The sequence below is a fragment of the Salarias fasciatus genome, chromosome 13 (assembly GCF_902148845.1).
Source record: "Salarias fasciatus chromosome 13, fSalaFa1.1, whole genome shotgun sequence".
NCBI lineage: Eukaryota > Metazoa > Chordata > Actinopteri > Blenniiformes > Blenniidae > Salarias > Salarias fasciatus.
This window is the reverse complement of record NC_043757.1, coordinates 28,492,777-28,514,836: the sequence shown is the minus strand read 5'-3', so window position 1 is coordinate 28,514,836 and position 22,060 is coordinate 28,492,777. Positions and strand designations below refer to the sequence as shown.

Here is a 22,060-nt window from a genome sequence, read left to right as displayed (position 1 = left end):
CCGCGGTGTGGTGGACTGAGGTCGGAGCATCCTCAGGGTCACAGCCTCATCCTCCTCATCCTCATCCTCCTCCTCCTCTGTCTGGCGGCTGAGCGCAGGGAGGGGCGCGGAGAGAGCAGCCGCAGCAGCAGCAGTCAGACCGGGGCTCCACATCCTCTGTGCCCCCCCCCCCCCCCCCCCCCCCCCCTCCTCCTCCTCCTCCTCCTCCTCCTCCTAAACCTCCATTCTCCATGTGCTTCCCTGACGCCTGCTGCCTGGACGCGGAGCTCCCGAGGCGCACTGAGGCGCACTGAGCGGCCGACCCGGATGCTTGTGTCCTGTTTCTCCGCTCGCGGTTCCCCGTAAAGCAGGAAGATTGCTTGGTGCGGCTGCATCGGAGAGAAGGCTCGGGAGGAGGCGAAACTGCGGGACAGGATGAGCGAGAAAGACGCGGCCACGGAGAAGATCATCACAGGTGGGTCCCGCTCCAGTTTTCAGTCCGCCGTCTTTACGCACGGCGCGGCGGGACGGGGCGGATCGGGCTGCGGAGCGGCGGGTCTGGCTGGGAACGAGCCTGCAGCTCCTCTGCTCTCCGGAAGGGAGGCGGGAGAGCCGCCGCCGCCGCCGCCGCAGTGCAGGGCTGCCCGCCGGCCTGCACGGAGCGGCTCGCCCCTCCGGAACATGGCGAGGGGAAAAACTTTTATTACCCGGGCCGAGCTGCGCGGCGCGCACACGGCCCGCGGGGGCTGCGTGCACACGGGCCAGGCTCTCCGCGCCGCGCCGTGACGGTGCAGAGCCCGGTCACATGGCCCGTCCCACCGGAGCACCGAGTCAATGCAGCAAAAAGTCTGCACCGCCGCGTCCTCAGGTAGCGCAGCGCCGCTCGCCCCGCTCCCCCCGCTCCCCCCGCTCCCCCTCCTCCCCTCCGGTTTCTCTCGGCCTCTCCCATAATGACAGATCGCGGTGGAAAACCTCAGATTTTCACCGGACACATGGTGGGACGAGCCCGTTGTGGTCCAGGCTGTAAACCACATTGGACCAGAGACCGTAGATCTGGTCCACATGCAGGACTCAGAGTTTAATGAGGCCGATCCGAACACAGCTGTAAAACCAGAGCCCAAAAACCTCAGACCTGCTTCCTACAGGACATCTGACACTGCTGCTAGTGCTAGTAATGGTAATAATAATAATAATAATAATAATAATAATAATAATAATAATAATAGGCATTATTATTATTATTATTATTATTATTATTATTATTATTATTATAGTGATGATGATGATGACGACATTTAATGCTCATCAGATATTCTGCAGTCTGCAGTGAGTTCCTCGGGGTGTCAGAGTTTCAGTCCTCCACTGCTGCAGCACTGGCTCCACTGTCGTGTCCCATCCTGGAACTCGAACAGCGCCCCAAGTGGACAAATGCCCAAACAGCACTCGGCTTCCTTGGAAAATGGCTGTTGGTGTTTCCTCTGGTATTCTTGACCCTCCACACGGTGGTGCAGGCTGGACCGAGTCTGGTTTTGGTCCACACTCCTCCAGAATGTCTTCACCCCGCAGAGACGAGCTGTCCTGTGACCTGCTGCAGGTCTAGAGCCACCTGTGTCGGTACCCGGACTCGGCCTCTGAGAGCAAGACCAGGTCAGCGGACTGCAGTCTGGATGTGAGTCTGCTTCTGACTGAGCTCCCGTCAGTCCAGGAGGTTCAGATCAGACCCACCAGAGGGTCAGACTGACGAAAGAGGTCTGGAGGTCTGCAGGGCCTCGTAGTGGTCTGGAGGACCTCATAGTGGTCTGGAGGACTGCAGGGCCTCGTAGTGGTCTGGACAGAGGAGGCTGTCCAGCACCAGCCGGAGGACTCCTGTCTCACCAGGTCCAGCAGGACAGACGCAGAGGAGGTCTGAAGTATTTGACAGGATGAGAGGAAGCAGCGACCTGATGACCTGACACATGTCCACCCCGGTGGACACGGTCCCAGACTGTTCAACACAGCCTCATTCTGTCAGGCCGCCATGCTGGTTGCCATGGAGACGGAGACGCTGTCCTCCATCAGTCAGCCCTGTGAGGGCGGGGGACGGCAGTGGCTGATGATCAGAGGACGGGAGCTGGAGACACCGCTAACATTTATCCTGCAGCGTTCATCAGGACTGCAGTGCATGCTGGGAAAAAGGACCGAGGACGTCGGCTTTAGTGTGAGCTGGCTGCGTGAAGATCTGGTCTGCGTCGGCAGGGAAAGCTCTGCGTCTCACCACGGTCGCCGTGTTCCTGTTTGAAGGCGTTGAGACCTTCTCCAGTGTCCCTCTGGTTCTGCGGACTTCACCCTGTCTTTCCACGGGGACCGGCGGCCCGGTCCTCTGTGGGACCGGCGGCCCGGTCCTCTGTGGGACCGGCGGCCCGGTCCTCTGTGGGCTTGGTCCTCTGTGGGCTCGGCAGCCCGGTCCTCTGTGGGACCGGAAGCCCGGTCCTCTGTGGGCTTGGTCCTCTGTGGGACCGGCGGCCCGGTCCTCTGTGGGCTCGGCAGCTCTTCAGCCTGACGTAACGGGCCTGAGGGACGCCTCTGAGGCTGCACCCTCACACTGACCCCCAGAGACGTGCCCAAGAGCTGAGTCAGCAGACTCAACCCCCCAACTCACACTGTCCTCCAGCAGCAGGGTCCACTCTGAACCCCGTCCAGCACAGACCAGCAGCAGGGTCCACTCTGAACCCTGTCCAGCACAGATCAGCAACGGCTGGTGGAGGGAGAAGACCTGAGAGTCCAGGACACAGAGGGGACAGGCGGACGGTCCCAGGTCCAAACCCACAGGAAAGATTCTGACTCTGAAAGCAGAGTGAATCCAGAACGGCCAAGGTCTGCTGGGTGAGAGAGCAACACTGAGAGAGTGACACTGAGAGAGTGACACAGAGAGTGACACTGAGAGCAACACAGAGAGTGACACTGAGAGCGACACTGAGAGTGACACTGCAGTGAGAGAGTGACACTGAGAGAGTGACACTGAGAGAGTGACACTGAGAGAGTGACACTGAGAGTGACACTGAGAGCAACACTGAGAGTGACACTGCAGTGAGAGAGTGACACTGAGAGAGTGACACTGCAGTGAGAGTGACACTGAGAGAGCGACACAGAGAGTGACACTGAGAGAGTGACACTGAGAGTGACACTGCAGTGAGAGAGCGACAGAGAGTGACAATGCAGTGAGAGAGTGACACTGAGAGAGCGACACAGAGAGTGACACTGAGAGCAACACAGAGTGACACTGAGAGTGCACTGAGAGCAACACAGAGTGACACTGAGAGTGCACTGAGAGTGACACTGCAGTGAGAGTGACACTGAGAGAGCGACACAGGGAGCAATACAGAGAGTGACACAGAGAGCGACACTGAGAGCAACACAGAGAGTGACACTGAGAGAGTGCACTGAGAGAGTGACACTGCAGTGAGAGAGTGACACTGAGAGAGCGACATAGAGAGTGACACTGAGAGAGCAACACTGAGAGAGCGACACTGAGAGAGTGACACTGAGAGAGTGACACTGCAGTGAGAGAGCGACACTGAGAGAGCGACACAGAGTGACACTGAGAGAGTGACAGAGAGCGACACTGAGAGAGTGACACTGAGCAACACTGAGAGTCACACTGAGAGTGACTCTGAGCAACACTGAGAGAGTGACACTGCAGTGAGAGAGCGACACAGAGTGACACAGAGCAACACAGAGAGTGACACTGAGAGTGACAGAGAGTGCACTGAGAGAGTGACACTGCAGTGAGAGAGTGACACTGAGAGAGCGACATAGAGAGTGACACTGAGAGAGCAACACTGAGAGAGCGACACTGAGAGAGTGACACTGAGAGAGTGACACTGCAGTGAGAGAGCGACACTGAGAGAGCGACACAGAGTGACACTGAGAGAGTGACAGAGAGCGACACTGAGAGAGTGACACTGAGCAACACTGAGAGTCACACTGAGAGTGACTCTGAGCAACACTGAGAGAGTGACACTGCAGTGAGAGAGCGACACAGAGTGACACAGAGCAACACAGAGAGTGACACTGAGAGTGACAGAGAGTGCACTGAGAGAGTGACACTGCAGTGAGAGAGTGACACTGAGAGAGCGATACTGCAGTGAGAGTGACACTGAGAGAGCGACACTGCAGTGAGAGTGACACTGAGAGAGTGACACTGCAGTGAGAGAGTGACACTGTCATGAGCGAGTGTCACTGCAGTGGACTCAGACAGTGAGAGAGTGACACTGCAGGGAGAGAGTGAGAGAGTGACACTGCGGACTCAGACCTTGTGCTGACTCATGGTGGTGGGAGCGCGGCAGGTGGAGGGAGGAGTGAGTCAGCAGTGTGAATGCTAATGGCTCCTCTCACCAGTCACCCTGGATCGTCCACTGTCTGTCCGCAGCTGCTGTCCTCCCGAGGACGGCGGTGGAGGACAGGAGTGAGTTCTGAACAGGAGACACCCCAGGCCTCCGTCACTCAGTGCTGCAGTGAGCTGAGACGGAGTCCGTTAGCATTAGCATTAGCACTGCTGAGTCAGGCCTCCTCCACCTGCAGCACCGTCACCGTCCACATCATCCAACGTGCTTCAGGCTCAGAGGACGATCTGAACTGTCTCCTGATGTCTTCAGCGTTTCCTCCTGTTTTCAATGTCGTTTGACTCAGTCAGCAGTTCCTCCAGTTCATCCAGTCACCCCTCATCCTCTCCCTGGCGTTCCTGCAGTTTGAGGCGTTGCCGTGAGAACACACCGTCCTTCCTTCAGCAGCTCTCATGAGGAGAATTTCCTGGCTAATCCAGTGATATCACAGATCGACGGACATTCATTAGAATACAGCACTGCTCAGACACACATGGCTGCACTCATATCTGAGGAGGGGCGTCACAAAAGAAGAGCACAAAAGGTTTATATTCATGAAAACATGACTACGATGTTAAAAAGATGTGCTGGGTGTTTGTGTTGAAGATGGGCCGAGGTTCTGCTGGTCGTACAGTATGCACCACAGTGGTATATCTTCTGCAGCTTCTGTAACTACTCAATTAAAAGTGTAATGGTTTTAATGGTTGGGGCCACCGCGCCCTGCGACCCTGAGAAGGACCAAGCCCAGTAACAAATAAAATAATGATGTTTCCATAGTGATAGGAGCAGGTGGAACGTTGATAACATAAAGTCGAATAATCTCTGTGAACACATCACGATATGGACTCAGGACTCTGAACGACCACTTTGGTTTCCATCCATCCATCCATCCATCATCCATCCATCCATTTAGCCATCCATTTATCCATCCATCAGTTCCTGGTATCGGGGTTCTGGATTTCCAGGTGATTCGTAGGCCCAGTCCATAACCAAAGGTCTGGAACCTTTCTGTTCAAAGGAGTTTTAATAACTGTAACAATGAAAAGAAAGAAGAAAGGTGGATGAGGAAAGACGGACTGTATTGCTGTCAGAAAAGAGCTTTTATTGATTTAACGATGGCTTTGCAGCAGAGGGAACGGCCCGTCTGTATGTGTGTGACAGTGAAGTCCTGGATCCTCAGACTGACACACACCCAGTGATTCAGAACGCTGGCTGGAGCTGTGAAGCGCTCAGTGTGAGACCTGAGCCGAACACTGGGGAATCAGTGCTGTGACGGTTGATACCTGTGAGCTTTGATTTCTGAATCTCACCACCTCCTAATAGAGTGTGATTACATGACACTGTGACCCTGCCGCTTTGTGTTTTTCAGTTTCAGTCATTCAGTTGTGCTTCTATCTGCATCCAGCTGGATGCTCATGGAGCTGAGGTGTGAATGAGCGGGATGGGAAACCAAAAGGACTCTCATTTCCATGACTGTGCCCAGGATGAAGGGGCTCTGGCAGGCCGTTGGCGTCTATCTGTGAACTGCATGGTGTGACTGGAGGTTCCGGGTGGAGGAAGGCGTGGAGGGGGTGGGGTGTCCGTCAGATTTCTCCAAGACTGTCTGAAAGCAAAGAAGACTGAAGAGAGCAGATCATGAGCCTGAAAAACATTCTCAGTTTAACTTCCAGAGTGTTTCTTCCTGACCTGGTGGTCTGTGAAGAGTGCTGTGTGGGGGGACCGGGAGGGGGTGGCGGTGAGGCGGGGGTGTCGTGTTCTTTGCAGAGCTCCAGTCAGACTGCTGTGAATTAAACCGGGCTCACTCAGGACAGTGGTTCCCAACTGGGGGGTCACACCCCCACAGAAGGGTCTCTGAAATATTCCATATCCATATTGTGAGGAGTGTTGAGAGCAGTGCTCTGTGCAGCGAGGGGTTGGAACCTGAAGGCTGAGCCTCCAACGGTCTTCGTGGACTGCAGGTCCAACCTGCCTCTCAGCAGAGAGCAGCATCCAGACATGGAAACACTGCTCAACAGTGAAGACCCCAAGCTGTGGTGGAGCCAAGAGACAACGACGATAACTGAGCATCGGTGGACTGGAGACCTGTCCAGGTGTCCCTGTCCTCACCTGTCCAGGTCTACCTGTCCCCACATGTCCCCGCCCGTCTAGGGTGTCTCTACTCTAATCTGAACAGCTGACGGTGACGGTGACGGTGATGACAGTAGGACTGTCGCGATTATTACAGTAATCGTCAATCACGATTGTTTTTCATATTCGCGATAACCATTAATCATTTATTTTATCCACAAAGTTGCATAAATCTCAGAATCTGGCGTCATGGTGGAGCGCCAGCAGCAGCAGCAGCCTCACTCACCCTGCCGCTTCCCTCTCGTCTCGGCTGGACAGTTAGCGAGGCTAGGCTAATAACATGGAGGGTGAGGAGGTCCAGGTACCAGGGCACCGCTGGATGCATTTCAGTTTTAAGTGCAACTAAAGCCAGGTTCACACTTGAACGATTCTGTGGCACGCATCGCCACGATTCGAGCCGCAAACTACTCGTAAAGTGGCGTGAAGTCTGCGTAAACCCGTCGTGACTGCGTGACAAAATATAGCGACCGGGCCGTGAACTATGCGCCAACTGTCCGTGAACGCCTCGTGAACTCGCCGGGACGATGCGGGAGGATGCTGCCAGTCGTGGCATCACGCCACCACTGCCACGCGCTGCAACGAATAGTTCACGAACAGCCCAAGCCAGATTGTGCAACCACGTCGTGCCAATGCGGGAAGCACGTAAACTATGCACAAACTATGTGTGAATGCGTCGTGCCAGTCCGTGACACTGACGGGCGCACATTCGTGCGTATTCCTGAACTGGTCGTGAACAGTGCGGGAGCCTGCCGGTTCGTGACTCCAGATTGGCACGCCTTGCCACGGCAACATCGAAAAAAGTCGTGCAAGTGTAAACCTGGCTTAAGGGAGAGCCCGGCGACGTGGGGGAAGTGATGTGTAAACATTACCGTAAAACAGTGCCGGTCAAAAGCGCTAACATGCTAACGCTAATAATATAATACTACAGTGATCATCAACTGGCGGCCAGGCAGGCCCGCGAATAGATTCCAACGCACGCACACACAACAACACACGCAAACACGCACGCAACCCCCAGGCCCGCGACCCCCCATGGTGCTGGTGATGATCACAGCGATGGTGACAGTGACGGTGAAGTTAAAGTGAGGCGGGGTGGAGTCCACTACACTTGGTGTTCCGCCTCAGACCTTGAGGACTTTAGTTCGATTCTGTACTTTCTGTGTGAAGTTCGCACATTTTTCCACTTCTGGTTTGGATTTTTCTCAGACACACACACACACACACACACACACACACACACACACACACACACACACACCAGAGACATGCTTCTGTGCTACTTAGTAGATTTATGTATATTGTGTGTGTGTGTGTGTGTGTGTGTGTGTGTGTGTGTGTGTGTGTGTGTGTGTGTGTGTGCTGTCCTGGTGAATTGTTCTTGTTTCTCTCAACGAACAGTTGGAATACATTTCCCTCTCTTCAGAGTGACTCTATGTTATGAGGCCTTCCACTGAGAGAATCTGTGTTTTCATGCTGCGCTGCACCTTTTCCTGTCCTGCTCCAACTCTAAAGAACTGCAGTCCGATCTGCAGCATCGACAACAGATGGAAATTAGCCTTGTGCTAAATCTGGTTTATTTACAGCAACTTTGCAGCAGCTCATGAGTGTACATCAGTATGCACTGTGCGCTTCAAATCACCAGACAGAGCGACAGTGCGCTGGCGTTACAGGGCGGTGTGTTCTCCTGCTCTGTTTTTAAAAAAGCCGTAGCAGATGGATGTTTTCCATTATCCATGACTCTCAGTGTGTTGAGGAACGTGAGCTGGCTTCCAGGAGTGTGTCATGTCTCTGACATGAGCCATGTGGAGGGGCCGGGGGGCCGGGGGGCCGGGGGCGGAGGCAGGACTGGTCTGCAGAGGAATGGGACTCCGGATGGGGGAGGGGCTCCCTGCTGGACATCAGATAGGAGCTGGGAGGGAGGAAATAGCTCTCGTTTGGCAAACAAAACATAGTTAGGAAGTCTGTATTGTGGCACTCTTCAGCGTGTGTGTGCTGACCAATCAAAACGCTCTCCACACGGCGCTGAGCGGCGGAGTCCTCACTCGCCTGGTAATGGCTTTCAGCTTACTGTGGCAGGTCAAGCATGAAACCGGCACTTGGTGAGTCCCCTTCCACTCAGACCGGAGCGCTGGCCCCTCTCCTCACACTGTACTGCTGCAGCAGCAGACGAGGGAACGAGGACGGCAGGCCTCGGCTCCAGGACCACCGCTCACCTGGACGGTCCTGACCAGGGTCCAGACCAGAGTCCAGACCAGGGTCCAGACCAGGGTCCAGACCGGGGTCCAGACCGGGGTCCAGACCGGTGTCCAGACCAGGGTCCAGACCAGGGTCCAGACCAGAGTCCAGACCAGAGTCCAGACCAGGGTCCAGACCGGGGTCCAGACCGGGGTCCAGACCGGGGTCCAGACCAGAGTCCAGACCAGAGTCCAGACCAGGGTCCATACCGGGGTCCAGACCGGAGTCCAGACCGGGGTCCAGACCGGGGTCCAGACCGGGGTCCAGACCGGGGTCCAGACCGGGGTCCATACCGGGGTCCAGACCGGAGTCCAGACCGGGGTCCAGACGGACCTGACTGTCTCTGAAACCAGCTGTGGACCCTCAAGGCTTCAGGAGGTTTCATGAAGACACTGAATGCTGACTGCAGTAGCAATGCTAAATGCTAAATGCTAACCTTCAGAGTCCTGCAGAGAGCAAACAAAAAAATAGTGTGATGGAGGCGTTGAGGACCGACTCCTGATAGAAACCATGCTAAATGCACCGAGTTAACGAAGCGTTTTGTTGGTTTGGTTCTCTGGAGTGATCGTTAGGCAGCGAGTAAAGGACGTCGTCGGTACTGCGATGCTCTGATGCCACTTTTTTGCTGACCGAGTACAAGTACGAGATATTTGAGTACTTGCTGATACCGAGTACCAATACAAGTATTTAAAAATACCATAACAAACATGACCCACTGCCACAGGCTTCACTGAACATTTCAAGTTTAGTAATCTATACGTCCACTGAAAATATGAATAAAATGCTTCCACACAGCGTCACCGCTGACATGAAGCCCTGGGGTGGCGGCCAGCTGAAAAACCTGAACTGTTCTGATTCCAGCGTGTACTGCCAGTCAGTGTCGTCTGCCAAAATACTACTTGCAACAGGGAATAACACACACACACACACACACACACACACACACACCTGCCATGCAAAGCCCTCACTCAGTCCAGCTGCTGAAGTCAGTCAGCGTTGTCACTTCAGCGTTTGGAGAATCAAACCAACCACGTCCAGATGTTGAGATGACCTGCGCTACCTGACGGAGGCGGGGCTGCCGCCGCCGCCGCCGCCTCCTGCTGGATGCCTCAGGAAGCCGGCGGCGTCCAGATCAGGAAGTGGAGGGTTTGTCCCTCAGACCCGGCGTGTCTGTGGAGCACCGTGCACACGGACCCAGTGCTGACATGCAGGAAGGAACTCTATTGTTCAGGACAGAGCTGTAAGGCATTTCCTCCGAGCGGGACCTCTTCACGGCGACCATTGTTGCGCGGTCACATCTGTGTCTTTGTCTGTTCACCTTAAAGCAGAAAGTCTCTGCGTGTCTGGAGCATTTGCTGTGGTGTCAGGAGGAGGTCAGCCTGCACAGCCGACGCTTTGAGCCTCATCAGCCACGATGGCCACGCCCGTTCACCTGCGCCCTCAGAGAGCCTCCGCCCTGACACCAGCAGCAGCAGCGTCACCGAGTGAGGGCTGAGTGAAGGCCTGCTGACTGACGCTCCTTTCCTGACTCATCGGACTCTCTGCAGGGTTTTCTCCGAGGTTCTTTATGCAGTGCGATGGAGCTCTGGCTCAGGAACCGACTGCCAGGATTCACTGATTCAGACTGACGCTGGCGTTCTGTCTGCTCTGCACCTCTTCAGGTATAGATTTATTGAGGAGTCACGACTCTGCCTCAGCACTGTCCGCAGGCTGAAGGTCAGAGATCAGTGTGAAGCGTCTCGTTCTGCAGCGTTAGCTGCAGTTCCAGAGACGCCAGCAAAGCCATCTCTTTAGCTGCAGCAAACCTCCTGAGTCGTCACATAGATGGCGGGGAGAAAAGAAAAAAACATGCATGACGTAAATGCTTGTTTCCTTCTGCTCCCCTCATTGGTTGACCACATCCTATCACCCCCTCCATCGCTGTTAGATCTACGACTCTCCGTCCACCACATCACGCCTCCCTCTCTGAAGCTGGTCGGTCCTGACGTCAGGCGATAGATGGATGTGAAGCACGTGTTCATTTCCTGAAGTGTCTGCTGGAAGCAGTGGAACCAGAGGTTCTCCTCTCTGTCCCTGGACTGACTGTCTGCTGGAGCTCCGGTGCTTCTGGGTTACTTCCTGTTGTCGCCTCACTTCCTCTTCAGAGTCTAAAGCTAGTTTTACACTTGAACGATTCTGTGGCACGCATCGCCGCAAATCGAGTCGCAAACTACTCGTAAAGTGGCGTGAAGTGTGCATAAACCCGTCGTGACTGCGTGCCATGTCGGGACAAGAATTTTGAAATGTTCAAAATTTTGGGCACGACAAAATATAGCGACCGGGCCGTGAACTATGCGCCAACTGTCCGTGAATGCCTCGTGAACTTGTCGGGACGATGCGGGAGGATGCTGCCAGTCGTGGCATCACGCCACCCGCTGCAACGAATAGTTCACAAACAGCCCAAGCCGGATTGTGCAACCACGTCATGCCAATGCGGGAAGCACGTAAACTATGCGTAAACTATGTGTGAATGCGTCGTGCCAGTCCGTGACACTGACGGGCGAGCATTCGTGTGCATTCCTGAACTATTCGTGAACTAGTCCTGAACGGTGCGGGAGCCTGCCGGTTCGTGACTCCAGATTGGCACGCCTTGCCACGACAACATCGTGTAAACCTTCTTAAGAACTGATAGTCAGATCCAGTCAGATCCAACCAGATCCAGTCATATATAGTGAGTCCATGTCAAGTCCAGCCAAGTCCAGTGAGCTCTAGTGAGATCCAGTCAGATCCAGTCGGATCCTGTCAGATCCAGTATGGTCCGGGTTCAGCTGACATTGGATGAGCTGGTGGTCAAAGTCGTAAAAGTTTCAGTTTTCGTGTTTCCTCCTCCAGAAATGTTTCATTCAGTTGAAAGCATCACTGGGTGGTTAGCGGTGGTCTGGAGGTCTGGAGCGGTTTTCTCTCTGTGGCTTTCTGGGCGGATCATCTCCACTGCTGTCTCACCACCATGTCACTCACTGTGGACAAGACGTTCAGCGTGCTGCACCTGGCTAGCTCACCAGGCTAGCTCACCTGGTTAGCTTGCATGAGCACATGTTCCAAGATGGCGACCAGCAGTAAGCGTTGGACTCCTCTGGAGACGATTTATTTAATGGAGCCTTAGAAGAAATGGATGTAATGAAAAGAGCAGAAAGAAGTAAACATGTGAACCTTTTTAAAGCTGTAGCATCAAACTTCATTGAGAAAGAAGGAAAGAATCACTGGAACCGGAGCTGTTTCGTTCCAGTAGGCGTAAATACGTCTTTTCAGCCGCTGTCCAATCAGAACCCTTCACAGCCCCTGGACTGAAAGAGGAATTATTCCTTCATGTTCACCATGTACTCACAAAGGAGAATGCTGAAATCACTGACTGGAGTAGCGGCCTTCAGGAGCCTGGGCCTGCAGACCGCAGCAGGACTGGATGCATCCAGTCCTGCTGCGGTCTGATGAATATTTGATCACTGGTGTCTGGTCTGAGAGGATTTCCAGAGCTGTCGTGAGACCAGCTAACAGACCCACTTATGATCTGATTGTTCCTGTTCGAACTGGAGCAGAATGGCTGCCGTGCAACGTAGGAATACAGAGAGATTTTAGTTTTTACAACATAAATTATATATATTCACCACAGATCCTTCAACTGAAGGTGGAAACGTCTTGATAAGGTTTGCTTCTGTTGTTAGCGGTCTGAAGGTTGGGCCCTGTTCAGGATGTGATTGGTGGGGGTCTGGGAAGTCTGCCTGGAGGATGCAGCATGGGTACATACCGGTGAAAACTCCCCGACACACACTGATGAGCAGCATCCTTCAGCTACGTCAGCAGCAGGCAGACAAGAGAGGAGGGAGGCGTCTGCGGTTTGGAGATGCTTCATTATTAAAGAGAGTGACCAAAGCAGGCGGACTGCGAATGATGTCCTGACGAAATGTCCACAGCAGCAGCACCATCACCAGACGTCTGCAGCAGTGACAGCCATGCTGATCAGGAGTGTGACTGCTCTGTGCTACCTGCTACCTGCTACTGCTACATGCTACTGCTACCTGCTACCTGCTACTGCTACATGCTACTGCTACCTGCTACCTGCTACTGCTACATGCTACTGCTACATGCTACATGCTACATGCGACCTACTACATGCTACTGCTACCTGCTACCTGCTACTGCTACATGCTACTGCTACCTGCTACCTGCTACTGCTACATGCTACTGCTACATGCTACTGCTACATGCTACATGCTACCTGCTACCTACTACCTACTACATGCTACTGCTACATGCTACATGCTACTGCTACATGCTACATGCTACATGCTACATGCTACCTACTACATACTACTGCTACCTGCTACCTGCTACTGCTACATGCTACATGCTACATGCTACTGCTACCTGCTACCTGCTACTGCTACATGCTACATGCTACATGCTACCTACTACATACTACTGCTACCTGCTACCTGCTACATGCTACTGCTACATGCTACATGCTACATGCTACCTACTACATACTACTGCTACCTGCTACCTGCTACTGCTACATGCTACATGCTACATGCTACCTGCTACCTGCTACTGCTACCTGCTACTGCTACATGCTACTGCTACCTGCTACCTGCTACCTGCTACTGCTACATGCTACCTGTTACCTGCTACTGCTACATGCTACCTGCTACCTGCTACCTGCTACTGCTACTGCTACCTGCTACTGCTACCTGCTACATGCTACTGCTACATGCTACCTGCTACCTGCTACCTGCTACTGCTACCTGCTACCTGTTACATGCTACTGCTACATGCTACCTGCTACCTGCTACTGCTACATGCTACTGCTACATGCTACATGCTACATGCTACCTACTACATACTACTGCTACCTGCTACCTGCTACTGCTACATGCTACATGCTACATGCTACCTGCTACCTGCTACCTGCTACTGCTACCTGCTACTGCTACATGCTACTGCTACCTGCTACCTGCTACCTGCTACTGCTACATGCTACCTGTTACCTGCTACTGCTACATGCTACCTGCTACCTGCTACCTGCTACTGCTACTGCTACCTGCTACATGCTACTGCTACCTGCTACATGCTACTGCTACATGCTACCTGCTACTGCTACCTGCTACCTGTTACATGCTACTGCTACATGCTACCTGTTACCTGCTACTGCTACATGCTACCTGCTACTTGCTACTGCTACTGCTACCTGCTACATGCTACTGCTACCTGCTACATGCTACTGCTACATGCTACATGCTACCTGCTACATGCTACTGCTACCTGCTACCTGCTACATGCTACATGCTACCTGTTACTTGCTACTGCTACATGCTACATGCTACTGCTACCTGCTACCTGCTACTGCTACATGCTACCTGCTACTGCTACCTGCTACATGCTACCTGCTACATGCTACTGCTACATGCTACCTGCTACATGCTACTGCTACCTGCTACCTGCTACTGCTACATGCTACCTGCTACCTGGTACCTGCTACTGCTACATGCTACCTGCTACATGCTACTGCTACCTGCTACATGCTACTGCTGCATGCTACCTGCTACACACTAAAGAGATTGTGTGTGTAGTGGCTGCAGCTGTTGTCAAGCTTTTTCCCTGCATGGTGAGTCTGGGCTGATGGCCAAGTGGATGCAGTGAGCCGGGGCGTGGGCGGGTGGGGGGGGGGGGGGGGGGATGTTCTCTCTCTCTCTCTCTCTCTCTGAGCTGAATGGGACCTCAGATGGAAGAAGAAGAGCTGCTTTCTGTGCCGGCCCTCTGTTGGCTGCCGCCCTGATGAATGTGGCTCTTTGAAGGCTGATGGTGTGTTTGTGTCCGTCGGTGCGCTGCAGTGGATTAATGAGGCTGCGATGGAGCTTTGTGGGAACAGTGGCTGCTTTGCTTCGTCTCCAGCTCTGAATCTCACGCCTGACGGCAGCAGGCTGCTGAGCAGGTTTCTGAGCGTCATGACTCTGTGTGTGTGTGTGTGTGTGTGTGTGTGTGTGTGTGTGTCTGTGTGTTCTCGTATTTCTATCCTTGTCGGGGCCAAATGTCCCCACAAGGACAGCAAAACGTGGAACGACGTGCCTTGTGGGGACCTTTTTCCGGTCCTAAGTAGGAGAAACAGTGTTTTCTTGACCATGTTGTTGTTACTGAAAAAAGTAAAAGTGTAAAAACATTTCTTTAGGGTTAGGCTTTGTTGTGGTGTGGGTTAGGGTTAGGGTAAGGGTCAGGGTTAGGGGCTAGACATGAATGGGAGTCAATGGACGGTCCCCACAAGGATAGAAATACAAGACTGTGCGTGTGTGTGTGTGTGTGTGTGTGTGTGTGTGTGTGTGTGTGTGTGTGTGTGTGCAGCCAGACAGCTGCTGGTTGTTTCAGCATGCGGAGTGTTTCTGCTGCTGATTGGATGGTGACCAGGTGAAAGGCCACAGGTGCCGGTTCTCCTCCCGTCAGGCTCCAGTGCTGACTCGGTGCTGGTTCTAGTCCGTTGCTCAATGGTTTGCTTCTCCACTCAAACAGGAGCCAGTCCAGAGCCTCGTACCGACGTCACACCTCTCTGAGCTTCAGATGCTGAGTGCATGATTCAGGAGCAAGGAGAGGTGTGAGGTAGCCTGGTAAACCAGCCCCGCCCACTCCTCATCCACTTTGGATTTGGAGTTAAGCTCAGTCTGGATAGGAGCCCATAGAAACTTCCTGTAGGGGGCGTCGGTACCTCCTTTGACTGACAGCACACTTCAGCCAATCAGCGCTTCAAAACAAATACGTCATCAAAATGCGTTAGCTTCTCTAATGGTTAGCATTAGCTCATTAGCTCTAGCTTCCTTACACGCAAAGACACGCGAAAATGTCTTTTCCTGTTAGAAACTCACCAGGCCAGACTCCTGCTCTTGCTTGATTGTTGTCATTCTTGGTATTATAGCTGTAACTTTACTGATTGCAGCTTTCAGACGATGGTTAAAGTTAAAGTCCGTCATCTCCGCTACGTGCAGCGATAGCGTCACTTCAGGTCTAGCCACCGGAATTCGCCCAAAAAATTTGAAAACAAAAAGCGGCAACGCTGATTGGCTCGGCCGTTTCAGACCGAGTGAAATCCCCTCTATGGGCTCCGACCAGACTGAGACCAGCTCCAAAATCCAAACGGGATGAGGAGTGGGCGGGGCTGGTTTACCAGGCAAGGTGTGAGGCGCTCCAAAGAGACACTCCACCATCACTCCACTATGGCACCATCACTCCACCATCACTCCACCATCACTCCACCATCACTCCACCATCACTCCACTACTCCACCATCACTGCACCATCACTCCACCATCACTCCACCATCACTCCATCACTCCACCATCACTCCACCAAGTTGTGAATGCTGCTCTTCAATGGCAGCTGCGTCCCTGGGGATGTCGTGTAGCTTCATAAGACAATTCAGAATCCGTCCAAACCCGACAAATTACATTTGTACAATTTCAAAAGTGCATCAGGTGACATAAACAGCCGAGAGTAGTTTTTCTCTACCTCCCCCTCTGTCCTCTACCTGTCCTCTACCTCCCCCTGTCTTCCCTCTCTTGGCAGAAACTCTCATTCTTGCTCAGTTATTATTAATCTACTGAAGTTTATTTACGTGTTTGTTCCTCCTGCAACGTAAGAAAATGTTGTTTCAGTTCCTCTTTAAGTGTTTGGACATCAATATAATGGACAATATTATTCTATTCTATGTCATTCTATTGTTGCAGTATAGACATACTTGCACACACACACGCACACACACACGCTCAGTCTTGTATTTCTATCCTTGTTGGGACCTTCCATTGACTCCCATTCATGTCTAGCCCCTAACCCTGACCCTTACCCTAACCCTAACCCACACCACAACAAAGCCTAACCCTAAAGAAATGTTTTTGCACTTTTACTTTTTTCAGTAACAACAACATGGTCAAGAAAACACTGTTTCTCCTACTTAGGACCGGAAAAAGGTCCCCACAAGGCACGTCGTTCCACGTTTTGCTATCCTTGTGGGGACATTTGGCCCCGACAAGGATAGAAATACAAGAACGCACACACACACACACACACACACACACACACACACACACACACACACACACACACTCTGCCTGTGCAGCCCATTGAGGAGCTGTTGACTGGACGGACCTGGACAGTTTTTCTTCCATGCTGTGTGTTGAGGGAGTGTGTGGCTGACGGCTGGCCACACACTCCGCTGCTGCTCACAGATGACTCTTCTCTCTGCACACAGGTAAACACTCTGCACAGTGGAGAGACGGGCGGAGTCGATCTGCCGTCGCTCCAGAGATTAGCGATTAGGAGATGACAATCGCTTCACCTCTGAGGCACTGATTGGGTTTTTACAGCGAGCGTCCGGGCGCGGAGGTGATTTTGGGAGTGGGCTACAGGGGCGGCAGAGAGGCGGCGAGATGGAGTCTAGCCACAGGTGGTCTGTAATTCTGCACCGTAATTGCCTGGCAAAGTGTATTATGGGTCTTCAGACCACTCATCCACGCTGTAGGGGTGGACCAGAGAAAAGGGTGAGCCAGGCGGAAAAACAGGACGGATAACATGATGTCCCGTCGCGAGACGATTCTGCCAGACACTTACAGCACGTCCAGGGAGTATTATTATGATGCGTCCAGAGAACACTTTCAGCGGCGGCCATTAAGCCCCACTAATGAACATGATGGCGGCAAATGGGGAGACAATCTCCCGCTCTATTGAAATGTCACCGTGTTTAAAAACCAGGTGCAACAGACGCTCTGCGCCTGACTGGAGGAGCGGGCGTCAGGGGGCGGGGCTGCAGCAGCCTCGGGGTCACGGGGTCAGCACGGCGCCTCCTGCTGGGACTGCCTCACCTCGCAACCGCTCCACTCTTTCATCTGACGGGCCGACTTCAGGGTCTTACCTGCTGTCTGCCGAGTTCTCTGAGCTGCAGGAGCATGATGGAGGGATGGAGGGGTGGAGGGGTGGAGGGGGGAGGGATGGGGGATAGAGGGTTGGAGGGAAGGTGGAGTGGAGGAATGGAGGATGGATGAAGGAGGGATGGATGGTAGAGGGATGGAGGGCTGGAGGATGGAGGGAAGGAGGGGTGGACAGGGAGAAGAATTGAGGGATGGTGGGATATAGGAATGGTGGATGGAGAGATGGAGGGATGGAGGGATGTAGGAATGGAAGGATGTAGGAATGGAGGGATGGAGTGATGAGTGATGGAGGAGTGGAGGGTTGGAGTGATGGAGGACTGGAGGGATGGAGTGATGGAGGAGTGGAGGGATGGAGTGATGGAGGGATGGAGTGATGGAGGAGTGGAGGGATGGAGTGATGGAGGAGTGGAGGGGGGACGCAGTCCAGTGTCACTCCTTCCTCTCCATCATGCTCTTCCTGCTGCAGTGAACTCCAGCTGTCGCCATGACGCTGCCTCCAGCAGGTGGAGCGAAGCTCCGCCCCTTTCCCGTTCTTCAGCGCTGCTCTCTGACCTCCGGAACCCGCCGTGCGTTCCCCGGTGGCCAGAGAGCCTCGTCCTCTGAGGACAGCCGTGAAGACGTGTCTCCGTCTCTCCACAGACGCCATGGCCAACCCGTCTCCGGCCAAGAGCCTGGGCGACCCGGGGATCACGCCGCTGTCCCCCTCCCACACCCAGGTGACTCCGCCTCCTGCACGTCTGCTCTCTGTGTCAGTGCGGTGTGGTGTGGTGTGTGTGTGTGTGTGTGTGTGTGTGTGTGTGTGTGTGCAGTGTAGCAGCAGTTCATTGAGCCGAGGAACCAGCTGCACTACTGCAGATTGAACATGTTATTTAAACACATCATGACGTTTACTCGTCTGCATGTGACTGACGGCAGCAGAGCCAGAACAACACTGTAACAGCTTCTCTGACCCCTGACCCCTCCCTCTGACCTCTGACCCCTGACCCCTGACACCCCCCACCCCAGAGCGACTCGGACCAGGTTCCCTCTGGACCCTCCTATGTGGTCGTGGTCGCCATCGACTTCGGCACCACGTCCAGCGGCTACGCTTACGCCTTCACCAAGGAGCCGGAGTGTATCCACACCATGAGGTGAGCGCGCACACACACACACACACACACACACACACACACACACACACACACACACACACACACACACACACGCGCGCGCGCACACGCTCAGTCTTGTATTTCTATCCTTGTGGGGACCTTCCATTGACTCCCATTCATGTCTAGCCCCTAAGCCTGACCCTTACCCTAACCCTAACCCACACCACAACAAAGCCTAACCCTAAAGAAATGTTTTTGCACTTTTACTTTTTTCAGTAACAACAACATGGTCAAGAAAACACTGTTTCTCCTACTTAGGACCGGAAAAAGGTCCCCACAAGGCACGTCGTTCCACGTTTTGCTATCCTTGTGGGGACATTTGGCCCCGACAAGGATAGAAATACGAGAACACACACACACACACACACACACACACACACACACACACACACACACACACACTCACATCTTAATTGATCCTGGAGGTAGTTACTGAGTGGTCTGGGGGTTAGTGAGCGAACTGGAGGGTAGTTATTGACCTGGGGGTAGATAGTGATCCCGGGGGTAGATGCTGATCCTGGGGGTAGATAGTGATCCTGGGCGTAGATAGTGATCTTGGAGGTAGATAGTGATCCCGGGGGTAGATGTTGATCCCGGGGGTAGATAGTGATCCCGGGGGAAAATAGTGATCGTGGGGGTAGATAGTGATCCTGGAGGTAGATGTTGATCCCTGGGGTAGATAGTGATCTTGGGGGTAGATAGTGATCTTGGGGGTAGATAGTGACCCTGGGGGTAGATAGTGATCTTGGGGGTAGATAGTGATCCTGGGGTTAGATAGTGATCTTGGGGGTAACTGAAGAACCTGGAGTTAGTTGTCCCCCGAAGGCGCTGTCCCGCTCCCTGGCGAGCGGTGAGGGGAGGCGGCGCCTGCGACGGCCCCAGCCGCGGCGGCGGTTCCCCCTCGGATGGACTGAGAAGCGACCTTCACACAGGCGTCTGGTGTGTCCGCTAAACAGGCCGTGTGGAAACAAAGCGAGAAGGAGAGGCGAAGGGCTGCATGCTGCGCCTCACGGGAGTCTGGACTGACGGACTGTTGTGGGCAGAAATAACCGGTGTTGCCGAACATCTGCCGTTATATAACTGTGACGTTTAAAACCGCGGTTGATAGAAAAACTGGTTACTAGGTGCACCCCTAGCTTAAACCCGCTAACCCCGGCTCCTCATGGCAGTAGAAACAGTTAAATCGGCATTTAGACCCAGGTCCATCCACCCTGAAGCGTCTCCGCTCGGCTTCAGTGTGAAAGGCAGACCCCGGTCAGCGCGGTTTACATGATGACGTCGCCATAGCGTGGCTACGTTAGCGTGGCTACGTTAGCGTGACTTCGTTAGCATGGCTACATTAGCATAACTACGTTAGCGTGGCTACGTTAGCGTGACTTCGTTAGCATGGCTACATTAGCATAACTACGTTAGCGTGGCTACATTAGCGTGACTACGTTAGAGTGGCTACGTTATCATGGCTATGTTAGCGTGACTTCGTTAGCACGGCTACGTTAGCGTGGCTACGTTAGCGTGGCTACGTTAGCGTGACTACGTTAGTGTGGCTACGTTAGTGTGACCACGATAGAGTGGCTACGTTAGCGTGACTACGTTAGCACAGCTACGTTAGCGCGGCTACGTTAGCGCGGCTACATTAGCGCGGCTACATTAGCGCGGCTACGTTAGCGCGCTAGTTGTTGTTTCTGGACACAGCGTGAGATTTCCTTCAGGATGAGCCACATTGGTCAGACGGCGAGACCAGAGAGCTTCTCCTGGTCGATGGAGAAGGGGACATTCGTCCACAGGTAACGGGGACTGAGCTCCTGGAAAGGAGACGAGACAGGCCCCAAACGGCAGGGACGTCCCCGTCCTCTCAGTGTCTAAAAGCAGACCCTGTCCCTGCAGGACCGCCCCCCAAACTAGGACCTTCTATGGAGAACACAGAGAACAGTAACATTAACATTACCAGGAGCAGGAGAATCTGGACCGGGACCAGGAGCAGGACCAGGACCAGGAGCAGGACCAGGACCAGGACCAGGAGCAGGAGCACAGTTTCCACCATCTTGGGATGGAGCCAGAGCCAGGGCTCCCAGGGTCGAAGGGTCTCCCTGTTCTTTGGAGTCCTGGTCTGTAGTCTGACTCAGAGGAGCTCCAGCTGGCTCAGCTGAGGTGTTGGTTCTAAGCCCATGAGCCGGGTTCAGGCTTCAGGGTTCAGGAAGACCAGGAAACCTTGAATAGTGAAAGGAGGAGGTGGGGACTGGGGCCTGGACGGGACATTCTGCTCTGAAGAACCACATTAGCATTCATCAGCTGTCCTCACATGTCCTAACACTGGAAGAGAGTGAGGGGCTGACACACACACACACACACACACACACACACACACACACAATGAGTGCTCTCCTTTCATCGGACTGCCGGGGTTCTGGGGGTTCTGGTCCTCCCCTCCTGGACCACTCAGCCCTCCCTACCTGTGGGGTTCTTCCTCTCCGGTCCGCCGCGGACCTCGTATCGATCCGTCCGCTGGAGAACGGGTCACTCCACTTCAGAACCATGCTTCGCAGCAGGCCTTGGTTCTCGGCGTTCTGTTGCGGCCCCTCCAGCGTCTGGACGCTCTGGCTGAACCCACACTGTGAGAACCAGCCTATTCCCTCCTGAAAGCATTGAGGCTGTTTGTGCTCCAAGCCGTGGTGCCCAGACCAGCCGCCGGTCGCCACGGCGGGTTCCTCAGGACGCGCCGGGCGCCGGCTCGCTGGCCTGGAGACTTCCTGTCAACATGTGTGAGTCTGCCGGCCTCCAGGATCCGACCACACCCCTCCCCAGGATGGTACCTCCCCACAGGTAGGAGCAGTGGTGCAGTCCGTGTCTCTGGGCTACTGGAGGCGGCGGCGCTCAGGGTCAGTTCACCGTGAAAGCATCCGAAACGTCCCGGAGGAGCCTTCACCTCGAAAACCATTGTTGACGTACGTCAGATCACCATTTCTCCTTCTGCTGCTCAATGCTGGCATGTGTCTCTCCAGGCGCTGGGAGGGCGGAGACCCCGGGGTGTCCAACCAGAAGACCCCCACCACCATCCTCCTGACCCCGGACAGGAAGTTCCACAGCTTCGGCTACGCCGCCCGGGACTTCTACCACGACCTGGATCCCAGCGAGTCCAAGCAGTGGCTGTACCTGGAGAAGTTCAAGATGAAGCTGCACACCACCGCGGTGAGCCAGCAGGGGGCGCCGGACCACACTCACAGCAGGAGAACCAGACCCAGAGAGACTTCCTGCAGAACCAGACTCAGAA

General features: G+C 54.0%; 1 protein-coding gene across 3 annotated transcripts in view; it reads left to right on the top strand.

Moving 5' to 3' along the window:
- Window positions 1-255: 255 nt before the first annotated feature.
- Window positions 256-22,060, top strand: part of hspa12a (heat shock protein 12A) — a 42,971-nt gene continuing 21,166 nt past the window's right edge. For all 3 annotated transcript variants that reach the window (XM_030106925.1, XM_030106927.1, XM_030106926.1), the window contains exons 1-4: window positions 256-454; window positions 18,281-18,357; window positions 18,647-18,771; window positions 21,792-21,978. In XM_030106925.1, the coding sequence (XP_029962785.1) occupies window positions 415-454; window positions 18,281-18,357; window positions 18,647-18,771; window positions 21,792-21,978 (429 nt within the window). In that variant the 5' untranslated portion in view covers window positions 256-414. The remainder of the gene's footprint in view (window positions 455-18,280; window positions 18,358-18,646; window positions 18,772-21,791; window positions 21,979-22,060) is intronic.